At 42.7% G+C, this 19,061-nt stretch overlaps 1 protein-coding gene across 2 annotated transcripts in view; it reads right to left on the bottom strand.

Annotated features, from left to right (window-relative positions):
• The window catches only part of ARHGAP31 (Rho GTPase activating protein 31), an 89,024-nt gene that overhangs the window by 12,512 nt on the left and 57,451 nt on the right, over positions 1-19,061 (bottom strand). For both annotated transcript variants that reach the window (XM_036218497.1, XM_016140131.2), the window contains exons 4-9: positions 12,382-12,464; positions 11,295-11,402; positions 10,465-10,607; positions 4,976-5,174; positions 2,623-2,747; positions 1,251-1,313 (exon numbers count right to left, since the gene is read on the bottom strand). In XM_036218497.1, coding sequence (XP_036074390.1) covers positions 1,251-1,313; positions 2,623-2,747; positions 4,976-5,174; positions 10,465-10,607; positions 11,295-11,402; positions 12,382-12,464 — 721 coding nt within the window. The remainder of the gene's footprint in view (positions 1-1,250; positions 1,314-2,622; positions 2,748-4,975; positions 5,175-10,464; positions 10,608-11,294; positions 11,403-12,381; positions 12,465-19,061) is intronic.

Below are 19,061 nucleotides of genomic sequence, written 5' to 3' on the forward strand. Positions count from 1 at the left end.
AATTAACTCAATGGTAGAAAGCCTAGTTGTGAGGAGCAAGTTCCTGACTGGCTTAGAAGTGAGGGCAAAGAGGAGAAAAATTTGTATGGGAAATAAATTAGCTGGGAGATGACTGGAAAATAATTCCCCGCTAGGAACTAAGTGCTCTGCTGGACATCTAACGTAACGTTAGGTTTAAAACTCTCATGACCACTCCACTCCTTCAACACGTGAGGAAACTGAGACTCCAGAAGTTAGTGCCCAACGTCCATGGAAGCACTGAACTAGATCTGAAATATTAAATTCCGTAAAATGGGGCAAGAACGGCCTCAAGAGGTTTCAAAACTAAAGCAAATGGGTGACTATAAAGGGGAGAAACTGCAAAGTACTGAGTTAGCTTAAGAAGAGTTCACTGAGTGTTTTACAAGTTTGGATTTATTTTTAAAAGTTGTTCTAAAGATTTTTTTTTGTATTATTTCAGGTTGCTTCGTTTACCAAAGAGCAAAATGTTTTATATTAAAGGGGTCAGACAGTCATGGAGTAAATATGGGGGTAGTCTGCTGCTAGGGAAGCCCCGTGCCTTATAACTTGTAGCAATGCTGTGGGCTCCCAAGCAGAAACAGAGTTACCGGCAAGTCAGACCCAAAGGCTACAGCTGTAAGAACCAACATGGTGAGGTGCCACTCCAATGACAGATGTTACCTTGCATGCAACTGTATGCACATCTACTCCAACATGTCTGCATGCCAGGCTGGTGCCCATCCATGTTTAGAATGAACGAATGTATGAATGAATCTACCGACTCAAAATCATGACTTGACAAGTACGATGAAGCTAATGCCTATGGAAACACGCAAATTCCAGACACATTAGCATGTAGGCACAAACCTCTGAGTTATAAACCAGTGCTTGGCTCCTCTACGTGCCCAAGGGAGAATGCCCTTCCGCCTTAGTTTTCAGGTATTACCCCTTTTACCTGGTTCAGGTGTGAATGTAAAGCAGCTGTTGTCTCCCTGTGTGGTTAGAGGAAGACTGGAGAAAGAAGACAGCCCTTTAGGCCTTGCCCTGCAGTGGAGTGGGGAAGGTTAATGCAAGGGCTATGTGGACCCCTTGAGTTCAGGAAGGGTCAGGAAGGGACTGGGGACTCGGGGATAGCGCATAATAGTGCCTGGAGACGAGCAGGCCCGGTGGCTTATGAAGGCAAGTCTGGTGTAGAAACTCCAGTCTTGCAGCTGTAATCCCCAGGTCCAAATACAACTGTAAAATCTCACCTTCCACAGGCACTGAGCACAGCGAGTCCATGCTTTTAGCGGGTCGGATGGTAGCTTTTTCCACTAAAGACAAAAGAAAAAAGAGCCTCGTTGAATATCTAGTAAGAGGAAGCATTCAAAACAATAGGTCAGGCTGTCAGTAGACAAAATAACTTTGTTTAGGAAAGATTTTCAAGTACTTATAATTTTCCGCTTCAGGAAACCGAACATTCCCCAACTGCCGCTAGATGTTCCTACTTTCTTAATGGGCTTGACCTTATAAAAACAGGGCATCTGTAGATCAAAGTTTTATTAACATTTTACAAACAAAGATAAATTACAATTTTGTCAAATACTAGCTGTTAGCAAATGAGGACTCCTGAGCCCAACTTTATTGTCCAAAAAGGATTCAAAGATTCATCTATGGGGTAGAACCCATGAGGCCCCAGGCAACCCCTCCTGTGTGGCAGACTGGAGAGCGAGATGCAGCTCTCTCAGCACCCAGGAATTTGGTACACAGGTGAGAGGGCCCAGGGGAACTGAAGTCACCTCTCTCCCACATGCAGCTCTGCTCCAGGTCTGCAGACTGGTTTTTCCCCCAGTGATCTCGTCTACCAAGCAGATACCAAACGAGCCTTTTTGGGGCACCAACTATGTGTTTGGTGGACTCCATGCATCTCTGTAAGTCACCTAAGCAGGTGTTTGGAAAAGTATGGCATATCTTTTCAGGGAGCTCAATTAACTGGGATATAGTTCCTTCTAGATCAAGTTTGCTATGAGGGCAAGAGGGCATATTTGGCCAGTTGTCCCACAAATGTCCTTTTTACAGTCCGGGAACCTATACTGTATTTAGTTGTCATGCCTCCTTAATCTCCTCCAATCTAGGACACTTTGTCAATCTTTCTGAACTTGACACTGGCAGAGTACTGGCCATTATTTTACAGAATATACCTCAGCCTGGGTTTGTCTGGTGTCTTCTCATGATTAGATTAAGGTTATGAATGTTGTGCCTGTCTCAGGATGTCATATCGGGCGGTAGATGATGTTAATATCTTACGGCTGGTGAGGTTAATTTATTTAATAGTATTATATTGATATTAATTTTCTAGCTTTGAATATTGGATTATGGTTATAGAGTTTGTTAAAATTTAGGGAAGCTGTGTGAAGAGTATATAGGTTCTCTGTGCACTATTTTTATAGCTTTTTATAAATCTAAAATTATTTAAAAAACAAACAAACAAACAAACAGAAAGACCCCCTAGTTAATTTACATTTTTCTTTCAGGACTAGTGAGTTTAATGAGATCAGACCAAGACTTAGGAAGCAGAATAGGGGCGGCAGGGGTGGAGTGGGGGGTGGGGATCTCATAAACATAACTGCTGTTGATTCTTACCTGAAAGCCTCTGTCCTCTCACAAACACACTGCCATTTCTACTAAGTTTTGATTTGGAGTCTGATCCAGAACGTCCCAGATTAAATATTGATTTCCACTTCTTTGATTTACTGGAGAGCTTTCTTCTAAAAGAGCCAAGCCATAAGGGTTAGTTTGATAACTACTCACTTCAGTAAGGCTTTTAAGTTGAGGACTATCCCAATCATGTTTCAGTTATGAATGACTCTGATGTTTCAAGAAATTCCTTTCTAAAATCCAACTTGAGCCTGACTCTCACCCTGTCAGTGGTCCCCAACCTTTTTGTTACTAGGGACCAGTGCCCCTAGGAGAGTTTAATGCTAGCGCTGGGGAGTGGCTGCAAACACAGATGAAGCTTTGCTCACTTGACCGCCACTCACCTCCTGCTGTTCGGCCCATTTCCTAACAGGCCACAGACCAGTACAACCTGGGGGTCAGGGACCCCTTCCCTAGATGATCAAGCTAAGCTTTCATGAGTCAGAACGAAGGACCACGTTCCCCAGGGGAAGGCACAAAGGCGTGCCATTTAAGGCAAAGGTGGGGCAAACAGAAGCAGGGATCAGTGGTCACCAGCAACCATACGGTTCTGGGAATTCTGGTAGGAATTCTGGTAAGCACTTCAGTCCTGAGTTTTCGAATGTACCTATTTTTTACAGGAGTAAACACTAAAGACCATAGACCTCAGTCCTGTTATTTCCCTGCACTGTGGGCCAAACAGCAGTCACAGCCACAGGTGAGGAGAGAGCTAGTGAAGACTTTCATGGATTGCAAAGGAGGCGTATGAGAAAGCAACCTGGAAGAGTCGTTGTCAACGGTCGCTGCAGAGAAATACCCAGGGTAGTTAGTGTGTCTCATTTGCCTGATGCCTGGCACTAGGCTGCTTCAGTAGGAAGCAAGGAAAGGACAGTGTTGGACTAGATCTGGGGAGCCTCGTGCCACCACCAGGGGTCATCACAGAGAGCATGCCCTGCTCTGGCTTGGCCGGGACCTCAGACTTTATCAAGTTCCAGGATGAAACCCTGAAACTCGCAGGTTCCACAAAGAACCTTTTCTCTGCAGGGCTCTCATAGAGCACCCAGATCTCAAGGCCAGCAAGTTTTTACCATCAATCAGAGACAGATCTGCAGTGCTAGGTGGTTTCTTTGGATCTAGCCTGATTTTCTCAAGTTCTTAGCATGAGGGCGGATTTGACAGGATGACATAAACTGAGGCATGGTGCAGCCCAGGTGTGGTTGAAGGCACAGAGAAAATGCACTCGATGGTCCTTCTGAGGTCCTCTTCTTCCTGATCCCTGGGCCAGAGTCTTACTCTTCAGGGACTTGGTGGGAGCAGCAGAGGGGCTCCGTCTCCAGAGAGCACTAGCCATGCACTCCAGGAAATGGAGGGTTTCGCTCCAGGAGAGCTGCGGGTGTGCCATTTCCAGAACAAGCAGTGTGCTAGGCGCCCCCCTCCCCTACAGTTGAGTAATGTGGCAGTGATCCTTCTCCCGCCCCAAAGGGAAATGCCTTGAGGAGGGCACTGGCAAGAGGTCTGAGGTGTCTGTTTTCATATTTCTTTGCACTGACCAAACAGCAAGGATCACACTCTCCAATGAAAAGGTTGCCTTCCAGCCCCTCCACCTACTGCGTATGTAGAATTTAGGACTCCAGCTGCCTCCTTTTTATAGGGGGTATGAGGACGATGGACAGAGGGATGTGTGGAGAGCAGGACTGCAATAGAGGAAGTGAGAAGAAGAAATGAGGAAAGAAAATATCCGATGAATAAAAATGACGTGTGGTGTGGTTTTGGAGAGGAGCGAGGGCTCTGATAGTTATGAGAGGAGAAAGGGAAGCCACGGATGGCATCTCCAAGTGCTGCATGCCCAGAGCTCCCAGTCTGGAGTAGCACCATTTGTCAGCTTGTCCTCCATTCATCTCTAAGCCTTTCGTAATGTTCCGTGGAGATGAAGGATTGGGGAGGTGGGGGCAGACAGAGTCAAGCCTTTGCTTTTAGCAAACTTCCTTTTGAAAATGTCAAGCCTATTTTGTCCAAACCAGGGAGTAAGGGATTTCAGTCGTGACTCTTGACACCTAGCAGCTCCACCCCCATCACAGTACTAGGGACATCTGGTGGGAGACCAGGGTCTTGGTAACTTCGGGGCAGTGAGTGAAGGCATCAACCTCTGGTGAGAGAAGAGCTGTGGGGACAGATCCTTTCTCTTCTGGAATGTTACCTTACACCCTAATCCAGACCACTCTCCCAAGCCATGCTGCCATCATGGTCCTGAGACTATGTTACTTCCTCTTCTGTCCCCCTCCACCCAAGCAACTCCCAGAATTTCAAAGAATGCCATTACTTGTTGTCCGGTAACTCAAGGACGGTGTGGAAGAGGGTGCCCATGGGAGGGACAATCTCAGGCAGGCTGTTCTCCCTCCTCTCTTTTCGAGCAGGATGGTTAGTAGCCAGGCTCCGGGCCTGAGCTTCCTCCAGGCTCACCAACTTCATGGGCAGGGAGAGGACTGGCAAGGTTAGGCTCTTCATGATGGGCCGGTTTTCTGCAGAGAGATGAGAAGAGCTCATAGACTCCTGGGAGGAAACCTGTGCACTGGTCCAGCCAAATTCCCCATCTGCAGCCCCTCCCTTCTTGACCTCCTGACATGGACTCTTCTTGGGGTGGTGGGGTGTGGGGCGAAGTCTGCGCACAGGAAACTGACAACCTTTCTGGCCAGACTAGGGATTTCAGGAGGTAAGCTGCATTTACTGTATTTATCAAAGAGTGACCTGTTCGTTCATTCTTTCGTTCATTCATTCATTCATTCATTCATTCATTCGATAAAGATGTATTGAGCACTTACTGTGGGCCAGAGTAACCACGGTGGGTCTTTAACTCTGGAGACTGCCTAGTGCTTTGGCTGGCTGGGAATGTTATGTCCAGCCACAGAAGTAGCCTCGCTCAGGTAGGGTAGGCAGGACGTTGCCTCATCTCTCCACAGCTGGAGAACAGAGGCTCCAAGGCAATTTAAGGTCAGAGCCTGTGCTTTCCCTAGATCGCCCAGACTTAGATCTCTTCAGTAAAAACACATTTTACAGCCTATAGTATACTCTAAAAGATAAGAGGCTATTTACTCACTATCCAGACATCTTCTAGTATATGCAAGCTAATCCTTTCCTTCCAAAGCTTTTTTTTAGAAACAGAAGTGATGATGACAGATCACTGGTGTCGAGGGTTATCTCTTTCCTACAGGTCAGTGATTCTCAGCTTGAGGAAATTTTGCATCCCCTCCCTCCAGCAAGAGATATTTGGCAATGTCTGGAGACACTTTTGGTTGTCACAAGTGTACATGGGAGTGCTACTGGCACTCGTGGGTAGAGGCCAAGGACGCTGCTAAACATCCTACAATGCACAGGGCAGTGCCCTACAACAAGAACTACCCAGCACTAAATGTCAATAGCGCCAAGGTTGAGAAACCTCGATCTAAGTAAAAACAGGTCTACGTTTGTCACTATTTAGTCTTCTGGTAACCTGGACAGTTTTCTCTAACTTCGGAAGTTGAAAAGAAACTCAAAGATAACTTGGACCAACTGAGACTAAGAAATCGTTTTTGGTACAAGATTCACCTCATTTTCAGAAAGCACCTTGAGAGTGCTATTTCTCTTTGCAGAGTATGATCCTTTCAGAATAGAGGGAAATAAGACCACTGAAAAAGGGCCTTGTAGAAAACGGAGACAGACTGCGACACTGGAGTGTGGCCAGGGAGGGAAGCATGACAGCCATGCAGCAGGACTGCGATGAAGTAAGTCTGTGAACCCAAAAACTTTCTGTAAAGCTTCTGACTTTAGCTCAATTTTTCCTATTTAATACAAAGGTTAAAATATTTAAATTTACTCTCGATATTTGTTCATAGAGTTTAGATTACTGATTATTTTGTTACTTAGTTATTTATTTACTTAAAAAAATTAAATCACCCTGAGAGTAACTGGAACAATGGAAGACCACACGCTGCGGGGGTCAGGAGGCCTCAGTTCAACACCCACCTCTCCCCCTCGTTCTAGGCTCCAGTATCCTAAGGCCAACTCACTGTTTCTGCTTAGATGTTTAATAGACATCTCTAACTCTATAGTTCATAACAGAGCTTGTGATTTCTGCTCCTCACTTCCAAACCAGTACCTCCTCCCATCTTCTCCGAGCTGGTAAATGGCACTATGGATCACCTCGCCGCATAAACCAAAACCTGGAGTAGTTATTTTTCACCCATTGCTTTCTTTGATGCAACCCCACCTCTCACGTCCATCCTATAATCAAGTTCTGTAACTCGGCCTCCAAAACATATGCTGAATCCAGTCGCTTTCCTCCTTTCCACTGCTAACATACTAACCCAGGCCACCACGACTTCTCACTTGATTTCTGCCAGAGCTACCTAACTGGTCTCCCTGCTTCTGGGCTTGTTGCCTTTCAGTCTCTCCTTCAGACCTGAGCCAGGATGCTCAGATCCTGCACTCCCTGTTCAAAATCCTCCAGTGCTTTCACTGAGAACAAACCAAACTCTTATCATGATTTACAAGAACCTTCCAACTGCTTCCCCTCTTCTATTTGCCCACTGACTCAGTGGTCTATAAAGATATACAGTGAAATTTTTGAACGTATATTCCCTTTATATTTAAGTGTATATTTGTAAACTATCTATATTAGTGTTATGTGTAATAGAAAACATGCAAAATCACAAAAATTACGAAGTATACAATAACAATAAGTGAAATGAGAAATTGTAATAGTTTCTTTTAAAGCCCATACTTTGGTACTTTGGTCTCTGGTGCCTCTGGGGTGGGGTGCCCCACTTCGGAGACCACACTGGCTTTAGCCTCACTGGCAACCCTCTGAGCCCCCTTCCACCTCAGAGCTTCTATACTGCCTGTTCTCCACGTTTGGGATGCTCTTCCTCCAGATCCTCACACGACTGGTTCCTTTAGTCATTCAGATCTCAGTTCAAAGGTCACTTCTCCAGTGACCACATCCACTCTGTACCCAAATAACACTCCAAGTCACCGACCATCCCATTGCCCTGCTGTCTTTTCTTCATGACATTTATGGTCTTTGGAATGATGATACATTTATTTGTAAACTCACGTATTGCCTGTCTCCCCAGTCAGACCATAGCTCTATGCAGGACAGCATCTATGCTGTTTGTGTAATGGCACCATCCTCGGTGTCTAGAACAGTGCCTGACACACAGGAGGTGCTCAATACATACTTATGTTTCAATGAATCTTGAGTATAGCACAATCTCTCTGGCCTCATTGCTCTCACTCATCAATTAAAGATATTGGAGCCCATGACTTCTATAATCTTTCTAGTTTGAAAAAGAACCCTTATTCCAAATCTAAAATTCCAGAATGTAAGACTTATTCCGTTTTGTGTAAACATTAAGTGTGGCACTTTACCAAAATCAGTGCGAATTCATAACAGGAATATTTAAATGAAATTCATTGAATAATAAGCATTGGAGGCAATCAAGAGTTAAAGGCTTAAGAGTAAACTGGAGCTCAATATACAGGAGGAGAGGTGATTAAGGCAACTGTCATGAAGAGAGCAGGCATTTCCAGGTTAGAATTAGGGACACCCTTGACACTAATAGTCATGGATGAGACTTGTTGTCTAGAAGAATGTTTCCCAAAAGTCATTAACAACAAATAAACTGTGAATGTTTATCTATTTTCCTATTTTTGTCTCACAGAGGCAGCATATAATTAAGAAAAGAGTATGGGCTGGAAGATCTTAGGTTCAATGTTCAGGCCCACCAGTTACCAGCCATGTGACTTTGGGCAGTTACTAAGCTTTTCTGGTTCTCTGGTTCTTCACATGCACAATAATGTTGATAGCAATTTCATGAGCTTGTTGTGATAAGTCAATACGATGACATATATGCAGTGCTTGCAATAGTGTAAGTTTTTGGCATAGAGTAAGTTCCCAATAAATTATTGGTTAACTCAAAAGGATGAACAAATGAATGCATATTACTTCTCATTTACTTTCAAAAAGAATATAACTTACAATAAATAATACATCTATAATGGGGGAGTTAAAATAAAGATAAAAGAAATGTCAGCCACTCTTAGGTATATAACCAAGAGAATTGAAAACACATGTTTACACAAAAATTTATACATGAATATTCACAGCAACATTACTCATAATAACCAAAAACAGAAAACCCAAATGTCCATCAGCTAATGAATGGATAAACAAAATGTGGCATATTCATATAATAGAATATTATTCAGCCATAAAAAGAAATGAAGCACTGATACATGTGACAATATGGATGAAACCTGAGACCATGTAAGTGAAAGAAGTCAGTCACGAAAGACCATGTACTGTACGATTCCACTTATACGAAATGTCCAGAAGAGGTAAATCCATAGAAACAGAAAGTAGATGAGTGGTTGCCAGGGCCTGGGGGGAAAGGAAAATGGGAAATGACTGCTAAACGGGTGTGGGGTTTCTTTTCAGAGTGATGAAAATGTTCTGAAATCAGAAAGTGGTGATGGTTGTACAATTCTCTGAATATATACCGTAAAACCCACCAAATTGTATACCTTAAAATGATAAAATGGTGAATTTTATAATTAAGTGAATTTTATTTCAATAGAAAAATAATTTTTTAAGAAGATCATAAACCACATAGAGGACAGGAGTGGGGTAGGAACAATTATACTGGGAATCAAAATTTGATGGCAACTGCAACTGATCGTTCTGATGATTACATTTGGTTTTTCCAAGTACACCAGCTAAACTGGAAAAGAATGTTTGATCGGCTAACACAAATGAGTTGCAGATACGGTTCTCATACACTACTGGTTCTCCAAATGTGGACCCTGACCAGCAGCAGCAGCAGCACCTGGAAACTGGTTAGAAATTGCAAATTCTCAGCAGCACTGCAGACATGCTCAATCAGAAACTCTGGGGTTGCAGCCCAGTAATCTGCGTTTTAACAAGCCTACTGGGTGGTACTGATGTACACTAAAGTTGGAAAACCACCCTCACATCAATGGTAGTTACCAGGCTTCTTGACCAACTGGATTTCTGGTTTTTACAAATTAGGCTCACATGAGTTCAAGCAGCATTACCCAATTCACTCCTAGGGTTCATTATGCTGTTATAAGAGCTAGAGAACTGAAATACAGGATCTTGCATCCCATAACACCCAGCCTGAAATAGCTATATCTTTCTCACCAATACAGCTACGGTGGGTTTCAATGCTATCTAGTCTCTGCAGACACATGTCCTTGCACGCACGTGCACACGCGCACACACGCACATACACACGTTTTTGTATGTGTAGTACCTGGTGTAGGGCAGAGCAAAATAAGCATTCAAGAAATACTAGAGAAGAAAATGCATTCTGAATATACATATGAATCCAAATACATGCCTCCTAACTCATTCACTTAAGACTTCAAGGGTCTTAGGAAATATATCATACTGAAAGTAAAGATGAAATCTAATAGTTAAAGAGAGGAATGTTGCCAGTGCCTCCAGATACTAACTCAAAGAGTTCTTAAACTAATACCAATAGCATGTTATACCATGTCACCACACCACATTCACGGGACAGGCCAGGAAAGTAACTGATCGGAAACATGCTACGCCCATCCGTACACACACCACACCCTTGCTGCGCACATACAGACATACATATGCACTGACACACACACACAGTAATCAACTCACACGCAGCCAACATTCAGAGTTAGAACCAAGGCCACCCTAACTTATTCTTGGGTCCCCTGACCAAAGTGAGAAAGGAGGTTGGGCTGGAGGGGGTGTGTGCCAGGAGGAGTCATTACCATCATTCTCCAGAGGCCCAGGGGCGCCATTGCTAAAGATTTGATCCACATGATTCAGTATGAACTCAATCACCACCTGCTGAACCCGAACAGCAAGGAAGGCTGCGTCTCCATTGCAACCAGTGGCTTCAATTTCTTTGGACCTAAATCATGGAGGAAACACATTCAGTTGAATGAGTCAGCCCCACAGCCTGGAGCAGTAAGGGGGAGCCAGTGGGCCTTCTGTTTAAGGCCCATCTCCTCAATGTATAAGGTTTGTTAATCTATAGAATATTTAAACTATTTGAGACCAATTAAAGGGACTCTCCAAAGACTGAGAAGCCCAACACACTGAACAAATTTAACACAATCACCAGGAATTATACATGGCAAGACTATAAACATGATACTAATGAATAGACAGGAATTGATTTTTATCTTCATAAGATCTCTTTTCACCCGCCCCCCCCACCCCCACCCCCCGGTTCCATGGGGCCAGTCTTCATTGATGGAGTCATATGAAGCAGTTGATTCAGGTTATAGCCAGCTGTGAGCCCACTAAAAAAAGCAAAAATGCCAATAAGCCCCAGAAACAAAAAAAGCCTTTTCGAGAAATTATACAGACCCATAACTTTAGCCACATCACAGTTGTAGCCAGAAAATGCCTTTGGAACCTAACGTTTCCAGGTTAGCAGGAAAAAAACTTAGGCTATTAAAATCACCTTTAATTTATATGTGCTACTAAAGGCCACAGGTTTGTCTTGAAGATTCTGAAGATTCCAGTCTTCGTTTTAATCAATGGGCCACTTGGAGCCCACTGTGGTGGTAAGAATGTGAGGGTGGGTGGTTACCTGAGGAGGTTTGGCGCCCACACCAGGGCCAGGTTCCTGGCGTGCATGTTGGTCTTGCTGCTGAAGGAGGCGATGTGAGCCAGGTGTCGAATCAGGTATTCCAAGGTCCTGTAATGGTTCATTTTTTAAAAATATATAGTAAGAAACTTCAGTGCCTGTGTGAATGAAGCATGACATCTGGAGATAATTTCTATGTTTGGATTTAAGAGAGTCTAAATATTTCTATCTCATGAATTCTGGAGGAATATCAGGAAGATATCAAGATAATCGGAAGTAATTTTCTTGGCCCTCGGCACACTGGCCTGGGGTGGGAAAGGGGGACGGTCTTGTCAGAAGACAGCTGAGGCCCTTGGAGCACCAGCCAGAGACAGAACTGGGGAATCTAGAGCCCAGAGCCTGAAGGTTCTCAGGGGCTCCTTGTGTCTCTTTTTGCCCAGAGCAGTGTCACCTCTACACAGTTCTGAAACTAGCTCTTATTTCGGCTCTTTCTGTAATTCTTCGAGCTCCAGGTAACTTGGTCCTTGTTGTGTGGCTCATTTCATAGATAAATAACAATAATTATTGCTAGGAAGTTCTTTCTTATATCACTTAAAAAATCAGCCCCCTCGTAATAGATGGGCAGCCTCAGGGAACTCTGGTAAGAATTAGGGGCTGGTGAGAATGAAATGAAAGGATGGGATAATGTAAGGAATAGTACTGACAAGCAAAGAGATTGGTCAGCCAAATGCTCAAGAGCTACAGTCAAACCTTTTTTAAAAACCATCTTGGTTTTCATAGATTTGGTTATGCTATGATTGTGGATAAGAACCTCACACATCACTGTCAGGATGTCACTGTGTGATCAGAATCAGGATAGGACTCTGAGGGGTACCCTGCAAGTAACTGGGACATGGGCAGCACCTTCCCCCCAATGTCTCCAGTCAGATACCAACTCACCCTGATACAAGTGACCTGTTCACCCACCTCGAAACACCCCAGGAAAGCCACTGTCCAATGAATTTGTTCCTTCTTATAATGCCAACCGGCATCTGTGACAATATTGCACCACAGTGAGAGGCTGCAAATTTCTTTCACCAAGGATTCTTACCTATAATGGGATGGGGGAAGCTCCTGGATAACATTTTGGATTCGAGCCAACTGGCCTTCTTCTGGGCAATGCGACACTGCCTCCTGCAGAGAAGAACGTGAAGCACCCAATGAGTGTCCGAGAAGGTGGACAGCCACCTGAGTCTGCTGGTTTTATGTGGCTTCTGGTACTTCGGCCTCCCAAGCATGCCTAGAGATCATCCTTCCAAGAGGCATGCTTTTCTAGTAAAAACAAATAACTAAAGTCTCTGAGGTTTCATGATGTGACATGCCTAATACTATGCACATGGGGGCTGTGGATCGCTCGGGTCTCTGTGTGTACTCAGATGGGTGTTAGGTATCTGGTAAAAAAGGTATAAAACCTTGGGGGTGTCTCGTGTGGCAGAAAGAGTCACAGAGCCTCTGGGAGAGATAAAAAGACAGAGACAGAAGGAGACAGGGTGAGACAGAGACAACAAGGCGGCCCCATGTTTCCTCAGGCAGCTGTCTTCCTGGGTGCAAACAGCCACTCGCCAGTTAGCCCGAGACTATTCCATGACCTCGATACTCGGCAGCTGCTTGTTATCGATGCTGGGAAGCAGGGAAGACATGTCTTTTCAGCAGGATAATGGCTTTATCCCTGAGACCCAGTGGCCTTGCCAGGATTTGCCCTCTAGTTGTTTTCTGTGTGGATATTTTGCACCCTCCACCCCAACCCTGCAGCCCAGGGCCCTTCGGGAGAGGCAGGGACATCATTAAAGGCAGTATGATCGCAGGCTGGTCCCAGGCTTCTGCACAATGCAGGTGTCCCTGTGCAGATTCCTCTGCACCCCTGCAATCCTGAGAATCTCCAGCCTGTGCCCAGCCCATGGTCCCCTTTCCATACAGTGGCTGAGTGCTTGAGAACTGTTAGCATGGGAGCAGTTCCTAAACTCAAAGTCAACAACAATCACATATTTCTTTTTTTAAACGGAGGTGTAATTTACATATACTAAAATGTACAAATCTTAAGCTACAGCTCCATGAGTTCTTTCATATGCATGTACCCTGTATAACTCCATCCAGATCAAGGTACAATTTAAAAGGAACTCCTGAGCTCACTTCAATCCTTACAATCCTGAATCCATAGGTGTGTGACTTACAGTCTTGTATTTCCTATGAAAAATATAATCATAAGATATATTCTTTAATTTGGTAAATGCTGCCCCTTACAACACCAAAATAAGATCCTAACTGTGGTGTGGTTTTCTTCTATCGTTCACCTCTGTTCGGTCTTCAGCTGTCATCTGCTTGTTTGTGTAGAAAGGGTGAAGTTCAAACCCTCAGTTATGAGAATTTTTAGGTACAGAAAAGTGGGAGGAAATTCTTTACCGGGCACCGTCTGTTTGCCAGGCCCTATGCTGGGCCAACTTGCTGCGTGTGTTCTGTTCTAAGGAGAGCCCTCAGGCGCTGCCCCAGCACAGATCTCCCAGCCTGCCTTGCTCGCCTCCACTTTTTCCCACAGCACTCGCCACCATTACATATACTATATAACGCACTTACTTATGAGGTTCACTGCTTATTGCCTGTCTCCCTTGCTAGATGTAAAGCTCTGGAAGTGCAGGGATGATGAGTCCCAGTGCTGCCACACAGCAGACACTTCTTCCAGATTTGCTGAATGACTATACACCATTTCCCCACATGCCAGGGCTTTGTCTACTAAGTTTTTTTGTTTTTTGCCTTTTTTATTTAATTGAAGTAACACACACACACACACACACACACACACACACACACACACGCAAGCTTACAGTTCGTAAAGGCAATCAAAATTCTCTCCATGGGAAAACTTGAGATTTTGTTTTCTAAGGACTGGGAGGGTCAGTCACAGGTGTCCCTATCTTCTGGCAGGTTTGTAAGCCCGGAAATAGAGCCAGCATGAGCATGATCTCTGCTGCAATTCTCACTTTTTGAGAGATGCAGGATGTAGAGGGTGAAGACAAGAATGGGGTCAGGCATAAACATCCTGACACCTCTGCTCCTCCTAGGGTGGTCATTTAGAAAACAGATTTACGAAGAGGACTCTGACTGCCAAGAAAGGGAGAGCCTCAGAAAGGGAGCGAAGAGAGAGAAGCTCCAGGGAGAGGAGGGACACAGCAATGCAGTGTGGACCCTCCCACAGTCTATCCTTGCAAAGAGGGAGGGGTGGGATTCCTCTCTTCTTTTCCCTGCAAAGCTATGGTGAGCTTGGCAAAGTTTGCACACATGCACCCCTACATCCTTTCTAAAAATGTGTCTGGAGAATAAAGGTGCAGGAGAACTAAACAGACTACATAGAAAGTTCCTTTAATATTTTAGGTAGCTGTTAGTCATCTTTGTTTTCTGAGAGGCAGGACGAGCTCACCCCTGATGCCCGCAGGTCCTGTTTGGGATTGGCACTTCTTTCATTATTCACAGCCTCTTTCCATCACACCCTAGTCCTATTCAGAAGCTCCTGGAACAGTCTGCTCACTGCAAACTTATTTTTAGCCCAGGAAGCCCTGTCAGCAGGGTCGACAAACAACCTGTGGCTCTCCCTTCCAACTGCATCCCAGCTGCAACTCAACCTTTGTCTTTTGTTTTGTATTGCTTATTTAAATATTATTATTTTTAAAGTATCTTAAGCAATTAGATTTAAAAAAATCCATACATATAATTATAAAAATGCAAAGGGTCCAAAGGAATACACAGAATAAAGTTCATCTTCCCTCCAACTGCGGACTCTCTCCAGAGGCAACCACTGTGTGTCCTTCCAGACTGTCTTTGTCACACCCCTTCCTTCATTCTTGTCTCTGTTCAAATATCCCTCACAGAGACCCTTCATTACCCTACCAAAAATAGCCGTCCCCATCATTCTCTCCCCTATACCTGCATTAATTTCCCTCATAGTACTTACCGACAGTTCTCCTTATAGAGCTATGCTTTAAATTCATTTAACATCTATCTGTCTCCACTAAAATGTAAGTTTCACGAGAGCAAGGATTTTATCTGTCTTGCTCATCATGAAATCCCCAGCACCTAGAACTGTGCCTGCCACACACAGTTTACATAGCAGGTGCACAACATAACACTGGCCGAATGGAATGAGTGAGCGAATGAGTCTATGTTTTGCTTTGCATTTGAAAATGCCAAACAACTACGTCTGGTCCCCACTTCCAGGGCAGTGCCATCTGAGCACAATGTCTCCGTCGTGCGGAACAGCAGCATTGCCGAATCTACCTTACACGAAGGAGAGTTGACACAGATACAAGAGTAAAAGGCAATGTGACCACAGAGGCAGAGATAGGAGTGACGAGGCCACAAGCCAAGGAATGCCGGCAGCCACTAGAAGCTGGAAGAGGCAAGAAACGGGTTTTTCCTGAGAGCCTCTGAAAAGAGCACAGCCCTGCTGACACCTTGATTTCAGCCCAGTGAAACTGATTTCAGACTTCTGGAACTGAGAGACTAAATTTCTGCTGTTTAAGCCGCCATACTTGTGTTAAGCAGCCGCCACATGAAACTAATACATGTACTCGAAATTTAAACTGAATAAAAAAAATCACCTGCTATCCCGCCATTCAGACATAACCACTATTAACCTATTCACAGGTGAAACATAAAAGAAGCAATCTACCCAGCTTCCTAGCACCAAATATGAAACTGGCATCACTTCCTATTTAGCTGCATATACTGCTTTTTCCCATTTAACTTCATATTGTGGTCATTGCTCTTTAGAATGTGATTTTTCACAGCTATAGATAATTGAAAATTATAAGATTTATTATCATTGATTTAACCCGTCCTTTATTATTAGACACGTAGGTACTCCCCAAATTTTGGTATTATAAATAATATTGCAATGAAATACTTGTAAATCAATTTTTTTTTTGCACATCTGATTATTGTCTTAGAATGGAGTCCTAGAAATAGTTACTACATTTTAAAATATGAGCATGTTAGGACTTCTTGACAGTAATTTCAAATGACTTTCTGGGATGTCCAGCCAATTTACACTTCCAATAGAAAACTGTGAAAGAGCCAGTCTCACCCCAGTTATCCAGTTTTTCTTACTGAATGTGTTCCTTTATTAACTCGGGATGCTTTCTTTATCTCATATTAAGTTACTTACTACCTGAGTTTATTTAAGAGCTGTTAACTCTATTTTAAAATAGTGTGGCAGGGATGAGGCAGAATGTCAAATCTCTACTTCCATTTACTAGCGGTACGCCCTCAGGCAAGGGTCTCTCTGAGCCCCATTTACTCATCTGAAAAAGAAACAATAAACCTACTTCATAGAGTTGTTTTGAGGATTAAATTAAATAATATTTGTAAAAAGTTTATTACATAGTAAGCGCTCAAAAGTTGGTAGCAATTATAATTATTATGCCATTAATATTTTTCAGATTCTGTCATTATTCCATTGATATTATTCGTTGTAATAATGTGTGACAATGTAACATAGCTTTGGCCATGTCCCTGAAAACTTGCTTATATTATCATAATTCGTTACCGTAAACAAAGAAATCTGTATGATAAATTCTTCAACGTAGTTAACTTCACTAGGTCTTACCTATGTAGAAGTCGTTTGTCACAACGAAACATTCTTATTTTATTTCTTAGTGTCAATAAACTATGTTTAAATACAATGTAAGACTTCTATGAAATTTGATGACAAATTGAAAATAATATTGCTTTGGTATTTTTCTGATGCTGTGGGAGAATGAATTGATTAGCAATGTCAGGGAACAGAAATGAAGAGAGGTAAATACGGGTTTTGTTCTTAGCCGATAAATAAGATTTGAGAAGAAACTTTATTTCTAAAGTTTCTAGATAAGAGTTCTCATCTACCCCCAACTATCACAGAATAAAATTTAGTTAAAATAGGTCATGCAGTTCTTTAACACAAAGATACCCTCGTCTATCATATTCAAGAATGATACTATTACAGTAAGACAATTAAAACTATGTAGAAAACAAACAAAATCTTATGCACAAATCTTATAGTTCATTCATATTGGCAAGTAATTTAACAAACTGAGAATACCCAGGGCTTGCCGGTCTCTCTGGAGAACAATTTGGCAATACGTAACAAAATTTTAAATAAGAACTTTTTACTCAATCTACTTCTATGATTTTTTCCTAAGGATATCAACTGACAAAAGTATAAAGACATATGTACACAAATGTTTATTATAATGTTTATAAGAGCCGTATTGAGAAACGAAAAGTCTAAATGCCCATCAGTAGGAAACTGGTTTCAGAAATCATCCCACATGTGAGAGAATACTCTGTAAAAATATGTCTTTATATTTGTTATATGGAAAGATGGTCACATTATTGAATTAAGAATATTGCAAAATGGCAATACATAGTATGGAGGAGCAAAAAAAGTGGGGAGGGAGAGTTTGAGAGAAGGAGAGAGACAGAGAGATGAGAGAGATCTACACAAATGTCTCTAAAGAGAGTAACACTAGACATGCCTAAGGTGTGGGATTTCAGGTGATCTATAATTTCTCCTTTATACTTTCCCGTATTGCTTTAATTTTTGCAGTAAAATTTTGTTTTGATTTGGAAAAACAAAACACAACAAAACCATTATGCAAAGAGTAAAAGAATTAAGAAAATATTCAGTTGTTAACTGTAGTTGTCTTTGGTCTTTCAAAGGAGAGACCAAGGGTGCCTTTCTACTTTCCTCCATTTTCCAAATTGTCTTTTATTAGGTAGGATTACTTTAAAAATGAGGAAATATTCGGATATGGTGATGGTGATTATAATCTGCTGATTATAACCTCTCATGAGGCCCCCACCATCTTTCCTCCTGGTTCCCAGGAAAGACTCCTCTGTGGTCCGATGGCCAAAGCCTGACATTATTTATGACCTGGCCACTCGGAGTGGAGGTTCATTTGCCTTCCGTCTTAGATCTCAAGGCCCCGTTAGATCTCTTAGGGCCCCCTAACCATTGGGACTTCCAGCTGGAGTGTGTTGGCTTTTCTAGTGGTCAACATTTATGCCCAAGTTTTTTGTGTGTTTGGCCTAATTTTTTTCATTAAAAAAATTAATGCATTTTTAGTGAATAAGATTTTGAAAGTTAAAGTATAAAGAAGCAGGGACGGATGTAATCCCATCATTGAAAAATAAATGGTTACTAACCTTTAGAATATCTTTTTAATCATATCTTAATATACAATCATCTTTTTTTCCCAATTATCATTATGATTAGTTCCTTCTATCACTGAAAACTCTTAAATATATTTTAGTGGCCCAAGCCCAATTTAAAAAAACGAATATACTTATTCCTGTATCATTCCAAATCGAAGAACCTTTTATATGCTCAAAATAAGTTTGTTACAGGAATCATGAGAGAGATTCTTTCCATGGTTAGACCCCAGGTCCTTACCAATAAATGCGACTTCTCCGTAATTGTAATTCCAAACATCCCCTCTGACTACTCCACTCTCACAGTCTACTTGACCACACAGGGATGAATAATCCACTGATTTACTTTTTCACTGTTATGCATCTGCCTTACGCCTTCATTTCCTTTCTTACTCAGACAGAATTCCAAGGTCAAACATTTCAATCACTTTCTTGCATATATCCTCATCTCCCTCACCCCTCTTTTGTTGACTGAACCTCAACCTTGGTTAAATTCGTCTCTGCAGCAAATGTTCAAGCCCTATTTTTAATACTGTCTCCACAGACAGT

Source organism: Rousettus aegyptiacus, unplaced genomic scaffold, assembly GCF_014176215.1.
Source record: "Rousettus aegyptiacus isolate mRouAeg1 unplaced genomic scaffold, mRouAeg1.p scaffold_m13_p_4, whole genome shotgun sequence".
NCBI lineage: Eukaryota > Metazoa > Chordata > Mammalia > Chiroptera > Pteropodidae > Rousettus > Rousettus aegyptiacus.